The sequence below is a fragment of the Augochlora pura genome, chromosome 10, assembly GCF_028453695.1.
Source record: "Augochlora pura isolate Apur16 chromosome 10, APUR_v2.2.1, whole genome shotgun sequence".
NCBI lineage: Eukaryota > Metazoa > Arthropoda > Insecta > Hymenoptera > Halictidae > Augochlora > Augochlora pura.
In genome coordinates this window covers 10,337,402-10,361,643 of record NC_135781.1, presented here as the reverse complement: position 1 = coordinate 10,361,643, position 24,242 = coordinate 10,337,402, and the positions used below count along the sequence as shown (strand labels likewise).

The following is a 24,242-nucleotide window of genomic DNA, read 5'->3' as shown; positions in this document are numbered from 1 at the left end:
GCCGACAGAAAGACAGGCACGCCGGACTAGAACAATGAATCAAATGTGTTCATCTAAACTGCGTGAAAGCGCGTTACAAAACCGACACGCAATTAATAGAACGGTTACGTGGCCAAAGTGCGGAATATTATATCGCGACAGCGACGCAAGAGGATATAATCTGCGAGAAATGTACTGAATAATTACATCTCTTGTGCGTTTTGTTCGGTTCCTTCAGATGCTATTACAAATTCTGCCTTTCTCCTTTCTCTCGCACGTGAAAAGACGCATTGTGCACTTTCGTCGTCAATTAAATATGTATAAATAAATGTAAACGATGCCTTTACATGTACACACTTTCATTGCCAATTAAATATGTACCCTTATGCGCCTATCTCCATCGCCAATTCTATGCAACTCGATAAGTGACGTAACTGGCGTACCTCGAATACCTTTTCAATTATGTGTTTTACGGAAAATTGTTACGTATAAAAGTTACGTTAACATTTGCCTTTTTCGAGGCAGTGCAACTTTCGTATTTAAGAATTTTCCATATAATGTAATTCACGAGTTGTTTGAGTCTGTGCATAATATCCAATATTGTCTATACGATCCAAACATGTGATTTAGAGAAAATTTATGACATTTAAATTTTTTGACGATTATCTTTAGTTAGACTTGTTCGCTGAGATGTTGGATATGATAACTTTTCGAAAGCTAAATATATAGTAAAAGAATTATGTAATTTCACGTATTACAATTATTACTAGAATAAATACATTTCTACTTGATACCTGTTCTTGACAAATAGAATTTTTTAGAAGGCTCAAAAAACGTTTAATCCGCCTAAAGACCCGCACTCTAATTTCGAGTTAGGCGACTTTCTCTACCGTGCTGTCTAAAGTTGCAAAGTCGTTCTAAGGACTCGACGGTGACATCATCTCTGGTGCAGTACGTAAGACACCCGTTTTTATTAAAATATTTCGTAACAGCTAGCCAATAGGCAGATCCAGCCGTCGAGCAGTATCAGGAGCGAACGATATTATAGATCTTGTTAATTATGGTAACTGGATTTCCTGATTATCAGTGCTGTCAATCCTTGCAGGAAGCAACGCAGAAAAGTGCTGGAGCGCCTTGGAGTCACGCGGCGCTGGAATTACGCCATAAATTTCGCCCACCTTCTTTGCCACCGGCAGAGCATGCGTTTCGTTCGGCCAATTTCCCCGTGACGGCTTTCCTCCTCGTTCGGCAGCGCGCTTGCCTCTTCGGCTCTATTCCGTCGGCCTCGAAGCGTCGATCGGGAACCGATCGCTCGATCCTCGCGAAGCTCCCCGAATTCCCAGTGAATCATCATGACGAAACGACCCGGTGATCATCGGTAGGAACCACTGAGAACCGCTTCCTAACGCTATAAGAGAAAACACGCCCAGAAGAGACAGTTCCTCGACGACAGGTGGAAGAACCTAACCCGTGGATCGTTTCATCCTCGTCGATCCGATCGACGACGATTCGACTCTGTGATTGCGTGATTTCATTTGCACCTTTCTGTTTTTCCGTGTGCCTGTTTGCGCGACTGTTTTGCAACGTCCGAGTGAGAGTGAACTTTGTTTCTTATCACGGAAACCAGTTGACACGGTGTGTATCGGCGATCGACTGATGCAGGGGCCGATCGGCCACGTGGTTCGAAAGTTCCTGGCACAGTGAACCCGCCGCGGCGATCCTAGTTAATTCAGATTAATTAAGGCCGCTCCAGGACGTCGACACGGGGTAAGTAAACGGTTCACAGTCTCGCGAACGCCTGAGAAACTTATCTCGATCTTTGTCGCGCACAGGCGGTTACATCAATGAATTTTGTTTGCCTTCAACGACTCGACACGTTTGTTTTGCATGTTTCCAGAAACTAGAAACTTCGAATTTTCTGTTGGTAGAAAGTCACTGACTTTCTCGGGGATGGTCGTTGATGATATTCTGTTGGCGCCGAACGCTTAATTGGGCTACTGAAAATTAAGTATCGTTTTTGGGTGGTTGCTATAGCTGTAAAACTGTATCGAATTGCTCGTGGTCGACCGGCCCGATCGGAATCGGAGGAACCGGAGCATCCACTTTCTTTTTCCGGGCGGTTGCGTAACGCATCTCCCCTCGCAATCCCCGTTGCACGTTCCCCGCACTCGGTTTCGGGCCGGCCGGCTGCCACTTTTCTTCGGACCAGCTGAAAAATGATCAGCTTATTCACGAAACCCGCGAGAACGGGCATCTTGTTCCGCGAACGGAAGGCTATCGGCTTTCCTGCTGGCCAATACGATATCCCCACATGGCTTTACATAAGCCCGAGACTTCCGGCTTCTCCGATGAACTCGATTTTTTGGACCGGCGATAACGGACCGGCTGAAGTCCTGTCGGTCGGTAGGTACTTTTCCCCTCTCGAATTCTCGACTGTGACGGTCGGCGGGCTCTTTTTAGCTTCCTAGCACTGTATGCCTTTCTTTCCCCAGCTCTCACTCTTCCTTTCCTTTTTCCGCTCTCTTTCTCTCTTTAGTTTCCTGATTTCTTTCTACGCTATTCACTTAATTTTTTATTCTCCTGTTTTTACTCTCTGTTGACTTTTTCAACATCACCATTTTCACTACTCTTCTTTTTATACTTTTCCCCTTTTTTCTCCGGCTATTTCTTTATCAATATTCCACCTTCTTGTCGCTTATAGTATTTGGAATGTCAATTTTTCTATCATTTTTCGTTTAATCTTCAGTCCGATCTTCAATTCAACTTTTTTATTTTTCATTCACTTTCCCTATTTTAGTCTCTTTTAATTCATTTTTCTCGTTTTTGTGTCCTATTTCACAGGCATTCCTTTTCTTAATTTTTCTCTTCTTCTCGCGCCCTCTTTAAGATTCTATTTTTCTTTCTCTTTTATTTTTCTGTCCCGCACCTACTCTCTCCACTTTTCCGGTGTGCCCATTTGCTAATTTCTGTCTTTCTATTTTCTCGACCTCATTTTTCTACTTTTTAACTTCGATTTACGGTTTTGCTGATTCATCTATCGTTTTTCAATTGTCTTACTATTTTTCAGACTTTTTTGTTCTCATGTTTTTACTTTCTGATTTCATTTTTATTTTCAATCAATATTCTCTGTCTGATTCTTACTGTCTTAATTTCACTCTGTCTGTCTACTTTACACTTTCTATTTGTTAGCGTCTTTTTTTGAAATCTGTCCATTTCTCTTTTTATTTCACAGTCTTCCTCTTTCTTTTTCTATTTCACTCAGCTTTTTAATCTTACTCATCTGTTTATCTCTAATTTTGTATTTGTAACTTTACATTCCTTTGATTTAGTCCTTCTTTTCTTTTTCAATTTAATATTTCTTATTCTCGTTCCATCTTTAATCTGGCTCATCTAGTTTACATTCCATTGTTTTTTTCTATCGATTCCCTATTTTATTCTATTTTTAGCGCAGTATTTTTTATTGTACTGGTTCTCTATTCCAAGTTATAGTTTAACTCACGCAATTTGTTTTGACTCATGTCCAATGTTTTTTATTTATATTGTATCTCCCTTTCGCTGTGTTTTCTATTCGGTTGATCTAGTTTTTTTCTCTTTCCTTGATTTTTACTGTTTCTTTATTTCACTCTACATATTTACTACATATATTTAGTCCATCTCGACTTCTTTTCTACTTTTATTTGGATTTTATTCTACTTTATAATCTGATTAATGTACTGAATTTCTGTTAATCTAATTCGTGTCATCCATCTTTCCCACTTTTCCAAATCCTTACATCCTTCCTCTTTCACAATTTTTATCTCTTTTCGATATTTTCCAGCTTCCCTCGTTTTTATCCCTTCTCTCTTTTCCTTCATTTTTTAGTCTTACTTTTCGACTTTGTCTCTATCCACCACTGTACAACCTTTCCACTGTCACTCTCTCCTTCCTGCGAGTTCGAAAGTTACCCGGCGTCGATCCGCAACGAAAATACCTTGCACGTTTACGCATCCGGTCGTGGTGTGGCACCACACGACGATCAGAGAAGAACGGCCGTCCGACCACATAATAGCTGTACTACTTACAGAGCCGGCTACCAACTATAGGCTAGACCCAGCAACGACCGTGGTTTTCTTGATTCTTCGACGACAATTTGCGTCTGTGAATGATTGGCAGTGCTCGTTGAGTTTCGTCCCTAACCGACCCATTGTCCCGTATTTCTAGTTAATGAGACTGTGGTTAGCCAGTGGCGACACACTACCTCCTTTCTAAAAAGTGTTCGCACTTTCGTGATACTGATTATCTGGTAGCTGTTGCTTAATTCGGTGACAAACCCGGCGAATTAACATGCTGCCTGTTAACGGAAAGATTGGATCGGGAAAATTCTACATTGCTGACGAAACAGTGCAATAGAGGCGGTTGGATTGATTCTAGGCCATAAAATTAAGAAATAGTAAGCTTTGAAATGCCCGACGATTGCGATAAGTCTGTCTATGCTTTAAACATTTCAATCGAAGCGTTAATTTTGTAGGCAGATCGTTGAATGGGGCTGGTTAAGTATGTCTGATCACTGTGGATCATTTCTACTGATGTACAAGATCATCCCTTGATCTTGAATTTTTATTGCGAAATGCTGTTTTGTTTACAAAAATTATAATTGAAGTTGATAATTAACGTACAACATATTTTATTTAACAAAACAAAGTATTATTTAACTCTCTCATCTTATGCGTACGTACATTATTTTTTTAAACTGTGAGAGAAATCACAATTTCTATTTTCCTGCACATTTTAATATGTATGCAACCTATTCAGTAAATATTTTTATGAATACTGCTTGCAGAAATTATTATTTCCTGTCAGATAAATAAGAAATTGCATTCCGTTTTATGCTTTTCTTTATATGAAACAAATTGTGGAAGTATTTATCTGCGTATTAATGTTTAAATTGTCATTTAATATTGATTATATAATTAAAGATGTGACCCTTTTATTCCCTTTTGCGTTACCACTATTTCGTCAACGACCAAACCTCGTTGTAAAGTACCGGTTCTCGTCCGATCACCGAAGTCAAGCAGCGGTGGGCGCGGTTAGTACTTGGATGGGTGACCGCCTGGGAACACCGCGTGTTGTTGACATAATTTCCTTTTTTAGTTTTTCTCTCTCTGCATATGATAATTAATGAACATTGATCAATGGATTCTGATACCGTCCATGCAATTTTTTAATTTTAGAATAATGTTCCTCTGAAAGTTATTCCTTTTCCACAGTGGTATATTGATATCGTGTTAACAAGTACTAAATGTTTTGTAAAATCAGAGTTAATTGTTGAGTGAAACAAAAACAGGAAAAGTAAAATATATTGTATAATTGTAATTTGAAATCGACTACTACAATCTTTTGCTTGCATATCACAAAGCAAACTTGGTACTGTACATAAATCAATAAACCCTTAATCTCCAAATATGAACAAATGATTGCATCATCCATACATAAATGTTAAGAGCAATTTCTCCGGACCAATTATATATCCAATTGCATACCTAGATAATTTTAAGTCTTAAATTAGACCTCGATTAACATTTTCTATCACGTGCAATATTAAGCAGTAATTATATATCAACGATCATGAATTCTATTTAAAATTGAATCATACAGTCACAATGACCAAATTTTCATATAATGAACAACATTTCCCCACATCATTTAAAAAGACACAATATGCAATTACATTTCATAATATCGCTTATTAATTTCTAGTCCGATGATAAAAGAGTATGATGTTCATTTATACTTTACTTATTTTAATCTCGTTCAGCAGATCTATGTAAATCGTCCCGCGGCCGAGTCTTATAAAAACGTAATTTAAAAAATTATCTATCATTTTCTCGTTGCGCAAACGTGCGATGTATTTATTCTAAACCGAGGCTGTTCACGTAAAAAACAAACATCGTTCTTGTACATGGAGAGTAGACACTTTCGTAACGTGTTCCCATAAGATTGACCTCTTCCTCGATACGTGACGCGTATTAATAATAACTATCACTAAAAATAACGTACACCAATTGTGCAAGGTTATGTTCCATGCTCCAACCGAAAAACCCGGTGCACTTTGCCTAAGTTTTAGTACTCTTCTCGGTAATATTCGAAATCATTGAAAAAACACTGTTGTAGATCTGTGGTTTGAGAAAAGGATTGTTTCTTTGGGAAAATGAGACGCAGATGAGTTAAGCGAACCTTGCGATCGAGGTTTTCGTAATTCCTCCCTAAGGGTTTACTCGGCAAAGCGACGCATTCAAATCTCGAACCTGGTAAACGAATTGTGACCATTGTGCAATGTGACGACAATAGGGACAACAAGCATAATGCGATTAAGACTTTGTGTGCACGTAGAGCATCCAGCGACCACCTGCGATCTAGACCATCGCAATCGGCAATTAACTTTCCAACCGGCGCAATTGAAAAACGCATAATCGGCCTCGATGACGTGATAAAATTATTGCGGCATACCTTTTTAACGCAATAACGATACTGAAGCAATGATTAACACCAATGCCCCGGATCAAAATGGAATCACTATTTCAAATCCTCGCGCTCTTCGTTGGTACTAGAACAAATTAGTAGTAATACCAATTCCAATAGAATAACAAGCTAATTTTTTTTACTAGATATCTAAGTTGTTCAAAAAAGGGTTTAACGTGCATAGCATGCATTACTTTAAATACAATCATGATATATTGGATTATTTCTTTTCTTTTGTATCGATACACAGTAATGCATTTTTAGTATAATTAATATTATTGCATTATTGATTTTTATGCACGTGTCAAACAATATGGACAATACCAATTGTTTCTTAATGTTCACAAACAATATTCTAACTAAAAAATACAAATTTATTATCAAGTATCAAGTGTGTAGAATAAAAATTGCACTCGATGCATCAAAGTAGGTCTCCTGTATTTTGTATTGAAATTATTCCAGATCATAGTAATTTACTTCGCTTGAATTTCTTGATTTACGTTTTGAGCGAGTTTCTAATTGACAAAGTTCCCCATAATATCGCCAACGTCTGTCGTTCACTACGCGTATGCATACATCGTCTCACGCTTTGTGAATCCAAGCTGATCGGAAAATTCATGCTACTTTCAAGATTATGGTCAAGGTGAAAGTACGGTTCGTCCCGATTAGCTTGGCAGGTCGCTACAAGCGAGCAGCGATAATTACCGGCGAATCCTGTTTCAGACTATAATCGCGCGCCGCGTAAAAATAGTTGAGCGACTTCAGACGGAAACGAAACATTTCAATAGTTGAGAAAAAGTTGGCTCATACCATGTAATTGCGGTTTAACATTGGAATCTGCGAGCCATCGCGAATCTGTGGCAAATCGCATTTCTCGACGCGATTTTGCTGACAGTGAAGTACTTACAGCGATCTTCAGTTAAAGAAAGTATTATATTCGTTCGCGACCGTGTTTTCGCGATGGTATCTTGAACTTTCCAGTATTTCCTCCTGAATATTAGCAAAACGTTTGAAGGTACGCGTGGATATAAATAATGTACCGTGTCCAGTTAATCTTTTATCAACTGGATCCCATGTAATTTATTTTCCGCCGTTGCGCGTTTATATAATTATATAAGTCACCTATAGAACAATTTATTACCTTCTTAATATGTTTTTCGCGCAGCCATAAATGCGAAGAACACTTACGTATTACTCTCTGTAACATTTTTTGTCCACGCATCTGCTGTCTCTGAAACATTTCACCTCTCACTGGCAAATTAATTATGGACTGCAAACCAAACGCGATCGATCCATGCCTGTGAAAAATGACAAATATTTGCATGAAATTTGATTAGCTTACCAATTAGGTTACTTTCTCCAGCATCATCGGATGCGAAAGCAAATATTTGTTCTTCCATGCTGGTCCATTAAGAACAGCTTCCGACAACGGTCGCCTTACTGATCGACGATTACAAGGCAGGAAATCCGAAAATTGCACTGTTTCACGGGCCGATCGCAGCGTTAATGCGCATCGTTAAGAGTAATCGCGGTTAATTGCAGGAACGGCACGGCGTCCCGAGCCTCTCCGGAGCAATGTCGTGGCTCGTTGCGATGCTCGTCGCCTCTTTAATTAGGGTAATTAGATCGCGACGGCACGCTCGACGGCACGGTTTCGTCGCGTCTCTGTTAACGAACCATCGCAGGACCGATATGTAAAGCGAGAAACACCGGCGTGGTCCAATTTGGAGAAACTGGCCGTTGCGTAATCGACGCGACGTTACGATGGTTCGGACACATGTGAGATAACGCCATGAGAAAGCGGCTGGCTGCACCTCGACGGTCACCCAGCTTATGGTTTTGCAACGATAGTCGCGATCGTAACGGCCGGCTGATAGCCGAAAACCGAACCCCCTGGCGACGCTGCACGCATTCGTACGGTCCCTGCCGTTTTCGTAAGTGCACAAGGTGGGCGATGCTTACGAATAAGCAATTATATAATCACTGGTTCGCGGACTTTCCTTATTAGTTTCAGAGCTCTCCCGTGAGAATAGGACACGTAGTCTGCCGGATATAGATGGACGGAGATCAAAGGTGATCGGTATTTATAAATTCTTCGAATTCGCACGGGGTGGATCAGTCACTTTCTTCCGTTCAGAAGTCATAGTACTTTCTTCTTTATTAATCGATTTTCAATTCTCGTTTCGATCCATTAGAAATTTTTCTTTGCAAATTGGTTTCGGGATAATTCGCAATCCTGCAGGGAGTAAAGATGGTGGTCGAAAAATATGATATTACTTAGTTTATACATAGATGCCATGCTACGCGGAATTATTTTCGTTAAACGGACAGTGACACATAATATACAAGATTAAGAAAATAAAACAAAGTTTATCAATTGGTCGAGAGTATACATACAATCGCAAAAGGTTAACACTTAGGAACTACCTTCTTAATCCTATTCAGATCCACGAAAGGTAAGAACGGTGAAAAAGTAATTGAGGCCATACAACTTAACTTTCTGTTTTCAATTTTACTAAATTATATGCTTTAATTTCCGCCATTTTGAGTTTATTGACCTAGTAGTCAAAATGTTAAACAAAAATTTGATTAAACCTGATTAAATTAATTGTTAGTATTACTTTAAGTTTGTAAAATTAATATAATTAATTTTATAAACTTGTAAAATTAATATAATTAATTTTATAAACTTGAATTGATGTAAACTTGCTCGCTTTACATTGATATTGGACATTTTTAGGTTGATACCTTGGGTGGTTATAATTTTAAAATAGTAAATGGATTAAACGAAAACTAAAATTATTAAGTGATAGAAAACTTGTTAATCTTTTGAATGAAAGAATCACACTTACACTACCTTGTATAAGACTAGGGATTCGCTTCCTTGTACAAGACAAGGATTTGCTTCCTGGATTTCACTGTGACATATCAAAAATGTATTTTTTTTTATTCCAAAATGGTACTTGCAATGACAAGGTACTGCAGCTTTTAAATGGTCACTTTCTATAAAGATTGCAATTAATTATGTCCAGTTGCATTCTTAAGACTAGTAGGAAAATGTGTGCTTATGTCACAGGATGATTCTACGACGAATTATGAAATATAAAGGAACACTAGCATGAATTAGACATTTAAGTATTTTGTACTTAGTTGAGAGACTGAAGAAAGGGATTTTTCAGCATTTTTTCTTAAAACTGTATGACCTCACTAATAGATTATAAGACAAAACGTTCAGAAGATCAAAGTGAACCGTTTCAAATTTGATATCATTTAATAAATAAAAGAGTACAGTCTTTGAACAAAAAAATGACAAATATCCTCTAACTGAGTAGAACTCTCAAGCCTTGAAGGCTTATATTAACATTAAAAATATTCTATGATGTATAGTAACAAAGTAGTTATTACACTTCATACTTTCAGTTCACAGTTTGACAAGAATGTAAAACAAGCCAAAAAATAAGGACAAATATAAAGTACACGAATGTTCATCAAGACCCTCACGATCTAGATAAGCCACTGGCCACATTCATAGTCGAGCTTATGGGACGGTATTAAGCATGGCTTAAGACGCCACCTAGATTCATCATATACAAGTGGGACTGTCTTCACAAATGCAAAAGACTTACAAAAAAGAATCGACTATAGATATAGTTCTAAATCCCGTAAGATGAGCTGTAAATCCAGCATACAATCTCCATCTCCGGACTCCCACGCAGCTAAACCTACATAGCTTGATTAAAATATTCAGGAGGCAGTGAACCAGACAACTGTCGAACACCTTCGCCATTCCAAATGCTTCGATGTATCTACTATCAGTGTCACTTTCGTTTCACCGTTTGCCCCACCAGCGCCTACGATGGGCGTGAAGATTTGCTCCTGGTAGAGAATAACGGAGGTTTTGAAACGCCTCTCCCAAGGTGGTCGCATCTCCGCGATCTTCCCCTGAAGCGTCACCATTGCATAATATCGCGAATCTGTTCGCTTGGATCCCTGCCACGCGGACTCGGGATCCGATCTAGCGATTTCGAGAGCCGAGGGAACAAGGCTGCGCGGGATTCGCGGAGGAAATCGAACCCGTGCCCCACCCGGGGCAGGCGAGGCCGGCCGCCGCGATTCTCGAAGCTCGATTCTCGATTCTCGAAGGGGCACACATGCTCGCCTTCGTTCCCCTTCGGCTCGCTAAATACATCGGGATCTCCTTCACCGTGGTCCTCAAACGAGGCTCGCGCTCCGTCAGGCACACATCTCTCACGCACTCGCCGCTCACGCTCTCGCCCGTAAGTTGATCGCTCGCACACCATCGGACCGACACCTCTGGCATCCTTTTTTCTTGCCGGCACCACGTGGCTGATCTCTGACACTCTGACAGTTCGACGGCACACCGTTCCCCGACGCTTTCGCACCGCCAAACGCCATCGGTGAACATCCTACGCTCGGTAAAAGAATCGCGTGTTTTCAAATCTTTATTCTGAAGTGAACCTGCGCAGTGAACTTTGATTTATTTTACACGGTCATTGTCGTGTGCATTAGGCTCTTTGACAGTTCATAATTCGAATCGAACTCGCTGATTTCTGATAATATTGTCCGGTAAAACGCGATCGGTGAAGCACGGTTTAATAATTTTTACTTTAGTGGTACTGCAAAGTGAAGTTTAAACAATATAACGCATCCTCTGTCCCGTGTATTACGGTCTTTGACAGTTCGACAGTCTGACAATTCACTGAAATCTGACGCTATTGTACAATGACGGCTTCATACATTGTTTATTTCGCGTTCTTCATTCACAAGTGCTGCTGCGAAGTGAACTTTGATAAATTGAATAAGTTAGACGTCGTGTGCAATTGATTCTTTGACAGTTTCACACTCTGAAAGTTAACTGATACCAGATTTTCAACAAGGTTCAATGTCGACCATAGATTCGCACGTTTTTAGCACTCAATTCTTCACTTACGAAACGAACTTTGAAACGTAAACTAGGTCATTTGATTTATTTAACTTGTTCAGGTACTATGAAAGTGAAATAACTGATTTAGTCTATTTAACACGTTCACTGTTCCGTACGTCACATGTGATTAATAGTTATAGTATAACACTAAGAATGTGAATGTTCTTTAATTACTTGATTTTTTTACGCTTAAGTTAAAGGTTGAAAAGTGTGCGAAATAAAACAGAAGAATTAGAAGTCTACGATTTCCAGTTTGCCAGGCTAATCAATATCAGAAACATTAAGTTTTCAGTTCTTGCTTCATGAAATAAATTTCTTCGATTTTATATCATTGTTGTGATTATTAACTCGACTATCTACGACGATCTACGAATACATACTCTGTGCACATAAACAATATTGACAGTCTCAGTATTAAATCATAGAAAAGCTGACATTGATAACATTTCCCATTTACCTTTAACACTTCGATTGAAACAACCTTCTCACATTCACAACCTGAAGTTATAACAACAAACAACAACATACAACAAACCCGCAAAGAAACGCAGTATTCGCACTATTTGAAAGAGAATGGGTGAATTTTAATACGAAGACAACACGTGGCTAAACAAAACAATCCACTCTACTTTAGATTAACCCAAACATTGCCTAAGGACTAGTCTCTACATTCTATCAGAGGTTGTCTCCACCAGATCTCGTGTCACTATCATCTTGAAGCTCTTAGCTCTAACTTGTAACTTTAAGCTAATCTATACAACACTATGAATATCCAACCTAGAACTAAAATAGAATCTTCACGCGAGATTCCGCAGGTTTTACGAACCTTTCTGGGACCGATGCTCGTTAGAATCAGCTGTTTTACCGATTACCGGATTCGTTCCGCCAGGTCGTTCGGATGGTTCCGAATCGAGCGCCGACTTTTACTTTCGCGGCATTGGAAGGATAGCATAACCGTGGATTGGCGGTGTCGCGATCGTCGTCGGGCCCCGGCACAAAGCCGCACATGTTGTTCAAACACGAATTTTCATTAATCCCCATCGGCCATCCTTTCACTTGACATTTCGGTTCGGCATTTCTCGCGTGCGCGTCTTTGTATTTGCACCGGCGAAGTAGAGAGGGGGGGATGAATGGTACCGCTTGCTCAACGATACGTTGATTTCCCCAGAGCAAACAAACTGAATCGCAGAAAGCGGAAGAGGAGGAGACAAAATGAGGATCAGTTGCGTGCTGTTCGGCCTCGCGTTGGTGGCCGCGATCGCCGTCGCCAGTCCCGTCGTCAAGAGGGAAGCGGAGAACGAGGACCTCAGCCCCCTAAACGAGGTAAGGATCGATCACGAGAACCATCGTGATTAATCGTAGATATCTGGACTCCGACAACCTTGGGGTTCCGTAGAAAGCGGCCGGCGAAATCGAAAGTGTAATCGAGTTTAGAAGCTTCTGTGACGTAATTTCGCCGGCGATGGATTCTTCGGATGTCTCGCATTTGTGAAACCGTCCGACGCGCGTTTCTTAGCTTAGCGATCAATCGGACCTTTTCGACAGGGCCAAAGTATTCGCTCTATTGCCCTGAAATCTTCACTACGTTCTTGGTTGAAGGGTTGTTGTCCTTTGTAACACGTTCTGTTGTAATGTGAATTGTCCACTATATGTCATTCATGTTTCTTGTCGTTTTGTTCCTAAAGTTGTTTATATTCGAGGAAGATCAAGGTTGTTTCAGATTTGGGTTCCTTGACTTCCGTGGATTGTTACTAACAACATATGATCGGTTGTGAAATCTGTAGTAAATAAACATTATGGAATGCGAAAGATCGTGTAGAAACTGCGTGCGAAGTGACAGTTGTGCAAGAAGCAAGGCACAGCTCGTAAATGTCTAACCTCTTTGACGGGAAAGAGCAGATTTCTTTTGTTTGTGTGTATAATTAACTCTATGGCTTGTGGCTGGATGACGGTCGACATAACACTGAATATAACAGACATAAGAGATTTTTCTCTAAATCATTGAGTTGCAATTGTTATCCGAGATCTTCGGAATTATCATTCACAAAACTATTATTTACAGGACAGCACAGTCGGTATATCGTATAGAGTGTGAACAGTGAATGCCTGCAATGTCTGTGAACATTAACGGCGCAGCGTAGCAGAAACAGAAAAAATAATTCATTAAAATCGTCGGTTACGTCGCGCGGTAATCGTTACGTGTAAAGAAAACGGCGAGCGTCGACGGAATCGAAATGGAACTCACAAACAGAACGTGTCGGGAATAGCGAAAGTGAAAGCGTCATAGTAAAGTTTTATTATATTACCGGTACAACGACGAAGAGGGAAGCGGTCAGAACGCGTCTAAATCAGTCGACGATGTTGCTTCTGTTCGACCACGGTTTTGAATTAGCGCCGATGACGGGTAAAGACGAGTCGATGTCGAACGGTAAGAGAGAATCGAGACTGCGAGGAACGACCGGAGAGAGAAAGTGGTTGAAGTTTGTAACTTCATGGACGCGATTGGAGCCGGGCACAAGCGCGTAACTGAAATTCTGCACGTGGACACATGTAGAACTTTGGACTTTCCTTCTTGCTCTATCTGTGCAAATGTTTTCTCAATTTTCTAGACCATTTGATTTTCGATCATCACATTAAACCCTTTGGATCTCTAGTTCACTAAAGCTCTAGTTTTCCAAGTTTCGAATTCTAAAATCCCATAAATCCATGGTTCTATGATTCTATAGTTGTATATTTCGGTAGGACTCTAATTTTTCAGGCTTTGATCTCTCTATTTCTGTAGCATTCAAGTTTTTTTTTAGTTCTTTAGAATTCTAGTTCTAAAGTTTTATAGTTGTATTGTACTGTGGCTCTATAGTTCTTTGATACTTTATTTTTCTAGTTCACAGATAATCGAGTATTCTATTTTCCCATTTTTCTGTTTTGTTAATTCTGCATCTTTTTAGTATTCCATTAGCTCTCTATCTTTCTCGTACTCTATCTCTGTAGTGGCTCATCTGTTCAGTTCTCCATATCTTTAGTATTCTATGTCTGTAACACTCTATTCTTTTACCTCTCTGTTTCAGTATTCATCATCTAGTTTCTTAATTATCTAATTCTTTGAAACTGTCTTTAGTTCTCAAATTTTCTAGTCTCTAGATCTTAGTCTCTTTATTTTCCCAAAATTCTTATTTCCATTTTCCTGTTTCCTTACTTTTTTGTTTCTTCATTTCTTTCTGTTTATCTATCTTTCTCTCCCATTATTTTTTTAATTCGTCCCATCGTCGTCGACTTCTGCATCAATTTCTCCATTTATTTCTCATTAAATACAGCTCTAATTGATTCTCCATCAAACATACCGACCATCTATAATACTGACTCCACTTCGAGCTCTTCCTCCATGTTAAGAGCACCATCTCACTACCTTCTTGCATCTTTATTTCTTTTAATTATCACATTCAATTGCGCCTCTTTCCTCCTTTCTTCAATTATTCGCGAAACACTTCGACGGTCAAACAATATCGTCTCCGACTCGGCCGCAGGCTGCTTCCTCGCGCGCCGATCATTATTTCTCATTTTCTCCTAGTTCAATGACGACCACTTCCACGTATTTCTAACGGCGGCAATACCGACTGAACGATTCGGAATAATCGCGGAAGTCGTCGCGACCCGACACACTGTTTCTCTATCTCACCCTTTCTCTCCTTTCTCCGGTTACTTAATATCCCGAGTACGATCTTCCCGCCGCCGGAGCAAAATCCAGCATCGGCACCGTGTCTATCTTATTTTAATTGAACCACCTGCCAGGTGTACATCGTGGAATCTGAGGGAGACCAGGCGGCAGACGAGGGAAGAACCGACAGGGACAAAAGGAAGATCGGAGCCGTGAAACTGGGAATCTCGAACGGGATCCTGAATTTCGTCTTCGGCGTAAGATACACTCTAATCGCGCCACCTAATTCACGCGGGATCAATCCTCACCTCGAGGTTCTGGTTTTCAGAAGCTAGATACGTTCATCGACTCGAAGACCAAGGCGCTGGCGGTTTTAGATGAATCGAACAAGGCGAAGAACGCTGCCTTTGGTATCGATCCTCATCATTCTGCTACCAGCAAGTTCCTCAGCGAATTGATAGCCTCGAAAATTCAGGCCGCCAGCGGAAGTATCGGCCCGGTGGTTAACAGTGCGACCACGTTCCTCACGAGCGCTAAAACAGGATTGGCAGGAGCTTTTGCCTCGAAACTAGAGCCTTTAGGCGCGATTGCCAGCGGCGTCGCAGCTGGAACCGCTGGGAAAGCCGGGGGATTGTTGCATGCTGGTCCAGGTACAGTTGATAATCAAATGACGAATTTCAGTAATTCTAGCGGGGACATTTTGGGATCAGAAGTTCTTGGACAGGTTCTAGCTTTCTATTTTTTTAAACAGTTGGAAATTGAAAAGGTTCACTGACTGTCATAATTAAAGTGTGACTAAAAATTTTATGAACTCTAGTATATAGTTATTAAGCTTCTTAAATCTGGAAATGATAGCTGGAGCATATATTTTCTGAAACCTTTAATTGGACACTAGTAATTCAGAAACTATAGTAGATCGGGTGGTACTGTTACATCCTAATGGATGTAATAGTTAAATGAACCAAATATGTCGAGACTTCGTTCTTAAGTGGACTTAAACTGGACGAAGCATCATCTCCGTGGAATTTACGAGTTACAGACGTTAGCCACGGAGTAAATCATTCACCTGGCCTCCTAGGAAGCATCCTCACCTCGAAACTCAGCAGTTTGTCCTCCCTGAGCCAAAGTTCCAGTGGAGGACACGCCCCTGAACCGGACGTGAAAGACATCGGCGCTGGAATAAACCTCGGAGGGTTTGCGAATATAGGCGGAGGGGTAGGATCACATTAAGTTTGTTTAAATTGTTTCTCTTTTCTCTGCTCATGTTTCTCTGTCGGTCTGGTCGATATCATTGCTTGAGATCTAATTTTCCGTGAATGCTCTTCTTCCGGTGGTGACTTGCCCTAAAAATACTAAGGATGGCTCTCCGAGACGTTGTTTAGGTCATTAACACTAGAAGCGTCCAATTGATTCACATGATTCGCTTATCCTTACTTTGCGGTCGTTGAAATTATTTCTTACTTTACCGACTTTTTATAAAAGCATTCAGCATTGTAATCGTTATTTTGTGAATCTTGATACAAATTTACATGTTTGTACAGATCCTAATGAAAGTTAAATGAAAAGAAAAATGACTGTCAGTCATTAGGAAAGTCTTTGTGGTAAAGATAAAATCAAATTCTTCTATTCTAGAAATTCATACATGCTACAAGTGCGTAGAGATCAACGGTATAATAATAACATTGCAACTAAAGCAGTCTTGTCGTGTTCATAGAACTATAAATTAATTTGGTACTTCTGATGTTAATGTTTCAACCTATTCAACGTCAAGATTAACACTTTGACTGTGAAGCGAACTACGCATGAAATTGCATCAAAGTAACTCTTTTAGTGACATGAAAATATCTGCAAGAATTTATATTTTAGTTCGGAAAGGTAATTTGCGACACTCAAAGTGTTTAAACATATTAATTACTCTCGCGTGCATCCTTAAGTTCCATTGATCACAGGCATCGCACGAAAACAAACATTTCAATATGTGACAATGGTTGCGGACACATAAATCATCCTGGACCTAGTTTTCCTACGATCAATCTTCCTCTTTCTTTTTTTTTAATTTATTAACTGGTTCGTTAGCCTTGGACGTTTCAATGGACAACTATTGATTGCAGTTTGAAGCACGTCTCCGTTAAACAAAACGATATTGTAATTTCTCTGAACGTTTCTTGTATCGATCTAGTGCGGACTGTCTTGTGCATGCAACGGATTGCATGCAGTAACCGCATTCCGTTTGTGTTGAAGATAAGACCGAGAAAACGGCAGCATGGCCTCCTTTAACACGGCGCTCGCGTTGCCCAATGCATCCGTAATTAATGTCATTTCGTTGCGCCGTGGCTACCACCTCACAGGATGTTTACGTTCGAAACACGATGCTAGTCCATTCAAGTCCAGACATTATGCATAGAAGTGCAAAAATCAGTTGAATATAAACTAGTACTTTGATTTTTGGAATCACTTAAAAATACAAATAGATATGTTTGTATATGTTCAGGCACGATTTAGATTCTTTTTTTACAGGTTTGGTAATTTTTTAATTCTGACTTCATAGAAACTAGAGGGTATAGATCTAACTGTACAGTAAAGTGATCAATTTTGATTTTCGAAAAGTTGTCGTAATTCAAGCTGTCATAGCTTTATTTAAAAAAATAATCGAACAACAATGAATCTGGACTCATTTTCAAGTTTGAAGCGTCTTATACGTTCACAGGCGGCGATTAAATTTCTTTGAAAATCTGAATACATATTTTTTCTAAAACATCGTAAAATCAAATATCTCGAAAATATTATTCACACCGCCATAGATTCAAATATCGAGACGAGATTTAATCTTTGATTCTTTCTAAAATGTAGTCGATACACTTCCTGCTCTAAATTGATTAAAAATTGATTAAACTGATTAATCTTGAAATCCATGGTAGTGTCATTAACGAAATAAATTTTTCATTGCGACTATAGATATTTCAAGACGTACCATTTTATATGTAAAACATGTTCCGAGTTCCTAGCTGCTATATCATAGAAAAAGTTCTCATCAAAAAATGAACGATGGACCTCTAATATAAAAAAGTCAGGTTTTAAAATGGATTTATATTTATCCCTATAACATTCTTCTAACGAAGCTATAACAGTCTGAATATGAACAATTTTGGCACTTCTACTTTCTCGTAACTTTGATCGTGAACCGAACGCAAACGTATCCTAACTCATAGAACCAAAGCATCTCGGCCGTGTTTCTCGATTCGTCGATAACCCAGAATATAGATTCTTTGTTTCACAACTAATCTCTGTAGAACAGCATGGCCGAGAACCTTAGGCGAGGATCCGTTTGATCCTCGCCCAAGTGTCGTTTCTAACCGACCTAGAGCCGTCCATTAAAGTCAGTATTATGTACACATAAACAGTACGAATACGCTCCACCGGCACCGGCGTTTTATACGGCTTAATGGGGCGCGACTGTTGGACCTTGGACTTCGGACACGTCCAAAAGGGCCACCGAGCAGCACCGCTTGACAGAGGATCGCTCAATCACATCAATCGCAAACGCATCAAAATGCAATCACATCAAAGCGCAAAAAGCATCAATAGCAAACACATCAAAAGCAAATACATCAAAAGCAAACGCATCAAAAGCAAACGCACCAAACGCACATTAGTCAGCTTCCCAGCAGCGACTGCAAACTTTGGATTTTCAAACGACATGGATTTTTCTTTCTAGCTCGGCCGATAAATTGCCAGGACACTATCTTCTCCCACCCTCTGTGGCAAGCCTAAATCGACGATTGTCTGTTGCTTGCCGCAATAGCGTCGATTGCCATCATCCACGCACTCCTCCTCCCTCCTTTTGTTTATCACTTTCTGACTCTCGTCTCTTCAGGGCTGGCAATCGACGATCCAACGATGCGCAAAACTGTAAATAGGATTAGGAAATAGTCGACGAACGAGTTTACGATTTTATTCTCGCTTGGAGACTTCGACGCTGTGTCATCGATGTAAATACAGTATCTATATACTATACAAGTTCTAAGTATTAACGACGACGATAAGGATGATTATGGATGACCACGATGGTGATGATGTTGTTTGTCAAATAAACGCATGATCATGTTTTTCTATGTACCAGCTGTGTACTCCTTGCGGGCGTTGCTTCAATCCTTTCTCTCCTTTCTTAAATCCTGTACGATCCTGTGTAATCTATGGGGCTTTTACGATTCAGTGTTTGGGAGCTTATTAATTGGCATGGTTAGTGTCTATGATATGAGCTTGACGATCTTTGTTTAGCTTCATGAAATTAGAAAGATAGTGGAGACAAATTTAGTTTTCTCGATTAACGATTGATTTTTTCAAACAAGATTTATCATTTCTGTTGTAATATACGTTATTTGGTATATGTTATTTAGTGAATTCAATGCGATTTATGCGAGTTGACTTCGAATAAAAAATCGAAATTTCATTTCTTTATAGAATGTCATAACATTCGTAAATAATTAATGAATTGAAAATATTTATGATTTTATGTTAAACGTAATTATAAACAATCTAATGAATGTTTAACGCAATTAGCAATTCAATTTTTAAATATTAGAATTGATAATGCGAGACATATATTTTTGTGTCACTTCAGTCTTTGTAAATTATGTGAGAAAAACGACGTTTTGCATAAAAGTACATAATCTAACGATTAATACGTTCTCGCATATCCGGTCATACACAAATGACACAATGTTCTACTTAGGGTTAAAAAAAAATTCTTTTTACCCTTTTTTTGTGTACATTCCTATGGTGAAGGCAATTGATGTGGTGGCTAATTAGACGATGTTACTTTCGAAACATTATGTTGATTCGTAACTGTCGCTGACAGTAAAAAACTTCGCAAGAAATCGTTATCTAATCCGAAAGCCGATCTTTTGGAAAAAGTTCTGTGAAATAATTATCGATAGATATTAATTAAGAAAAGATAGGCCGTATCAGAATGGAATAATTTAACAATTATAAAACTCTGGGTTCAATGAACCTTCCTATGCTGTTTTTGCCTACAGTAGTTAAGCAAGACTGCAAGAAAATGATTTATAAGCTAATCTATAGGGTGTAAAAAAAATAAATGTCTCGACTATGCTAAATCGATACTACATTCTCGATTTAGTGAAGAATAGTGTAAAAAAGGTGCCGCAAAATTCATCTTGACTGAGCTTTTTAAAGTTAAAATGTTGGAAATTTGTCTCGAATGCGTCGCTTTCTACTCATCTTAAGGATCAAATCGATTAAAGAAACCATGAATTGCTATAGAACTATGATTGATTCCCGAGACGAGGAGGAAACGATATCCAAATCGGAAAAATATATCAACTTTTTTACCTTGAAAAAATGAATTAAGATGAATTTTATGTCAACTTTCTCACATTGTTTTCCACTAAATCGAGAGTGTAAAATCGATCGTTGTGACATTTGCTTCTTTTACATCCTCTACTGTGTGTCCTACCAATTCTTTCGAACTGAATCGTTGCTATTTTAAACAATTTGCAAGACCTCATTATTGAGAATTAGAAGCCATAAAGAAATACATTATACTAGCTTTATAGTGTTAAAAGGTATCCCCGTTTTATCTAAACCTTTTTCATTTTGTTCATTTTAATCATTTCGTTGAATTGACGCTTCGAACATGATTCAGAAGCAGTCTAAAGATTTTATGCATTTACAAGAAAAATCGTAAGTGTAATATAAAACAATGGAAAATTCTAAAGAATTTGAAAGTTGATATATAATTATCGATCTACTAAAATGATTAAAAACACATTTTTCTTTGATATGTATTTCTTACAGGTCCCTTCGACCAGTTTTATTCTGTATAAAGAACATTCTAGTCATTACCACATCATCGTTGTACTATTCCTGAGCCATTCAAATTATTAAACGAAGAAACACAGTTTTCTTTAACACCTGTTCATTACAGTTGATTTAAACAATTTGCATACTACTAAAACTCTTTACTGCAGTTGGAACGACATCAAGTTAATATACTATTTCAAGCTTCTTAATATGAAACATGAACAACGTAAATAATATCGTAAAATTGAAGTATTTTACTTGATTAAATTAAAATTGACAAGTTATGTTTTATGAGATAAATTACTCTTACATTACTTTGCAGATCCCTACAATATTAGGGGTGTCAGTCACAGTGTTGAATCCAACAATTCTCAACGGTCGAGATTTCGCATGTCGTTTGAAATAGAACCTTTCTAGAATTTACGAGACACACAGTATTAGCTGAGTTATCAAAGACGGCGAGGTCGTAGACACATAAAAATGTCGTTGCGTCAATACGTAGGCTACACTGCCGGGATCTCGGTCGGCTCTATCTAGAACGGGTCTGCGATCGAGGTGAAAAATCGAGATCGGTCTCCGCGAGCACCGCGATAAGCCGCTGTGAAAGGCGATATATCATCGTTTTTCTGTTTGTTCAGGAAAAGATCGTTAGCACCACGGAGAATATTCCCGAATTCGACAGGAAGCGAGTGTCCCTGGACGTTCCATCGACAGCGTTCGGCAGCGGATTCACCCTAGTCACGAATTTCAGCAAGATCCTGAACAGCCTGATACTTGTAAGTTGAAAATGTCGAAGTGAAATCGATCATGCTACTCCGCGAATCGTGCTACTCGGAGACTTCGATCGGTTTCGCTGCGATTTTAGATATCATTCGTGTTAAAATAAAACGATTTCTTACTCAAGGCACGATAGATCATCGATCGGGTAGAGAGGTTTCTGTGACGCTTTGCCTGAGAATCAGTTGACGAGTTTTTTCCGTTTTTATAATAGATCGATTTATCGGTAGAAACATGTTACCCTTCACTCGACGCCGTTGCAAAACTTCGGGCGTTTCTGTGCATGCTAATCAACTGACACCGTCCCGACAGGTGCACTGTGTCATTTGTAAGTGGCGCATTAATATTTAACGAGGCGACTGCCGAACCAGCTAGCCGTTTTTTCAAGTAAGGGATAACTGAAATTTTCCTCAGTATCGATGTAACTTTAGCGCATTCGAAGAAACCTTTGGTACATTCCATTCATCGTGAAAATAGAGATAAATGTGTGGGTTAATTTTACCTTATTAGCCTTATTGTCATAAACAAGGAGTTTATTTAGAGCTAATTTAAAGTTAAGTTAATTTATAGTACTCTTATAATTTATTTCATTTGTTAATATTTTGATAAGCATATATTGCATTTTAAAACATAAGTCAAAAATGTGACTTACGTCATGATCCTAACCCACTCAAATAATTGCAGTACTCGCGTATAATAATATGCAAAAATATACAATCAAAGAGATATTTCAAAATCGTACTTAGTTTAAACAGTCTTTCAATTTAACATCGTGCCAGATAAATTATCCTTTGCAAATATCAATTTTCAAGATATAATTACAAGGCTGTTCTACTATTTATAAAAATGTTAGTTAATATCGAGGGCACAGGAACGTCAAGGACAAAGAAAACAATGTGACAATAAAAATTCGTTTAATATTTCATTCACACTCCATGAATGATCCTATGGAAAGTAAAATGGTTCGACTAGCAATTTCTGCGCGATAAGGCGTTCGTGTTATTTAGCACGTACCCTGAACGGCCAATTAAATTTGCAACGTCGCGTGCCGCATTTTTACAGATGATTTACCGAGCTAGCGTAGCGTAAACCCGATTCAGCATCGAAGACCGATATTTCTTCATGATTTTCAGAACTCAGCCCGCCGAACACAGACAGTTCTAGAACTCTTCAAGCCAGTTTTCCGAGGGGTGTTCGCTATCAAGGGTCTTCCATCCGACAACGCACATTAAAAGAAGCTGCTCGACGATCCGACATGGAAAATAGCTCAACGAATCATTCAGGGATTACCAAATGGACTCCGATCGTACTGGAATCAATCAGGATCGTAGAAAATGTTCCAAAGATCCGTGAACATAGACACTTTAGACACGTATTAACTAATAGACAGCATTGTAAAATGATAGATCCAAGGTAGCGATATTTATTCAGAAGTTTGTTGTAGAACAATGTTTTTTATGCAAATAATTTAGTTCGAGAAACCTTCGTGCTGTTTCTCGTATTAAGGGTAATTGTATTATAGCGTACGGCAGATAACAATGTGAAAAACGAATAACAATGGACACTGTTGCGGTCATTAGAGTTCCACGTCTGATGAAATTTTACAAAGATATTCAGGAAACTTCAATGTATGATACATGAACATTTTAGACTTCAGCAAATTGAATTTTTAAAATTTAAAATCGTACTGAAATTTGAGCAACTAATTTGGCTGGATGTCGATTAAACCAATTGTTAATTTACATTGTTAATTGTAAACAACAGTGACAGTCGAGCATCTTCTTACGGGCTCCTCCATTCACTTGAGCCGTCTGAACTATTGTTCCGTTCCTCGATAGCGCTGCCATAAAAATACGCGCTTGCCAGAACTATAGTTCAGCGGTCGCGTGCCGGCAACGATTACCTGCAACATTTTGTATAATAGCGGATAATAAAACATTAGATAAGCGTCCCGGATAAATCCAGGAAGAACTTGCACGTGCTTGTTACCGTATAGAAACTGCCACTGGCGTCCGCCAAATGCGTTAATATTTTTCCGATGCGAGCATCGCACACACCTTGTAGTTTTTATTGTCTCGTAAAAACCGAACGGTGCAATTTGTCTCGTTAAGGAGCAATTGTGTTCGCAAGGTGAGCACTTTCTAGATGGGTACGCCTGGTTTATGGGTTGCGGAGTTTTACGGAAGCGTAACATTGTGATACAGACCGATTGAGCAAGGCTGCATCCCGACGCAGCCTCTTCGACAGCTTCTTTGACAGCTACTTTGACAGCTTCTTTGACAGCTGATTGTTTCACAGGTCCGGCTTGCTCAATGTTCCGTAATCGTCGGACCTGTCTAGCAATTACCATACGGTGCTGCGTGTAGTGACTTTTTGTCGCTCCAGCGATTAGCGACAGCGTTTTTCCGGACGAACTTTCAAAACGGACTGTAGAATAAAGTGAACGTAATTTTTTTTTAATCCTGTCGATAATGATCCTTTATCCTCGTTTGCATTAATCTTTTTGCCTCTTAGTTAATTAAGGAAAAAACAACCGGACCTCAACTCGCACCTAAATCGCGCGTTCAT

The 24,242-nt window shown here is 39.1% G+C and overlaps 1 protein-coding gene and 1 non-coding gene across 2 annotated transcripts; both read left to right on the top strand.

The window, feature by feature from the left end:
• The first annotated feature begins 4,973 nt into the window (after positions 1-4,973).
• LOC144476639 (5S ribosomal RNA) lies at positions 4,974-5,093 on the top strand. The gene has a single exon (XR_013495057.1). It is a non-coding gene; the product is annotated as a 5S ribosomal RNA (ribosomal RNA).
• Positions 5,094-12,606: 7,513 nt separating this feature from the next.
• LOC144475994 (uncharacterized) lies at positions 12,607-23,372 on the top strand. The gene is made up of 6 exons (XM_078192485.1): positions 12,607-12,745; positions 15,209-15,331; positions 15,403-15,724; positions 16,114-16,289; positions 21,536-21,673; positions 22,808-23,372. The coding sequence occupies exons 1-6, from the start codon at positions 12,635-12,637 to the stop codon at positions 22,904-22,906; spliced, it is 969 nt and encodes a 322-aa protein (XP_078048611.1). The 5' UTR covers positions 12,607-12,634; the 3' UTR covers positions 22,907-23,372.
• Positions 23,373-24,242: the final 870 nt, after the last annotated feature.

Excerpts from the sequence above, each read along its gene's own strand:
- LOC144475994 (XM_078192485.1), top strand. The coding sequence starts at position 12,635 with ATGAGGATCAGTTGCGTGCTGTTCGGCCTCGCGTTGGTGGCCGCGATC. Across the intron at positions 16,290-21,535 it reads TTGCGAATATAGGCGGAGGG|GAAAAGATCGTTAGCACCAC; the intron begins GTAGGATCACAT and ends CTGTTTGTTCAG. Across the intron at positions 21,674-22,807 it reads TCCTGAACAGCCTGATACTT|AACTCAGCCCGCCGAACACA; the intron begins GTAAGTTGAAAA and ends CATGATTTTCAG.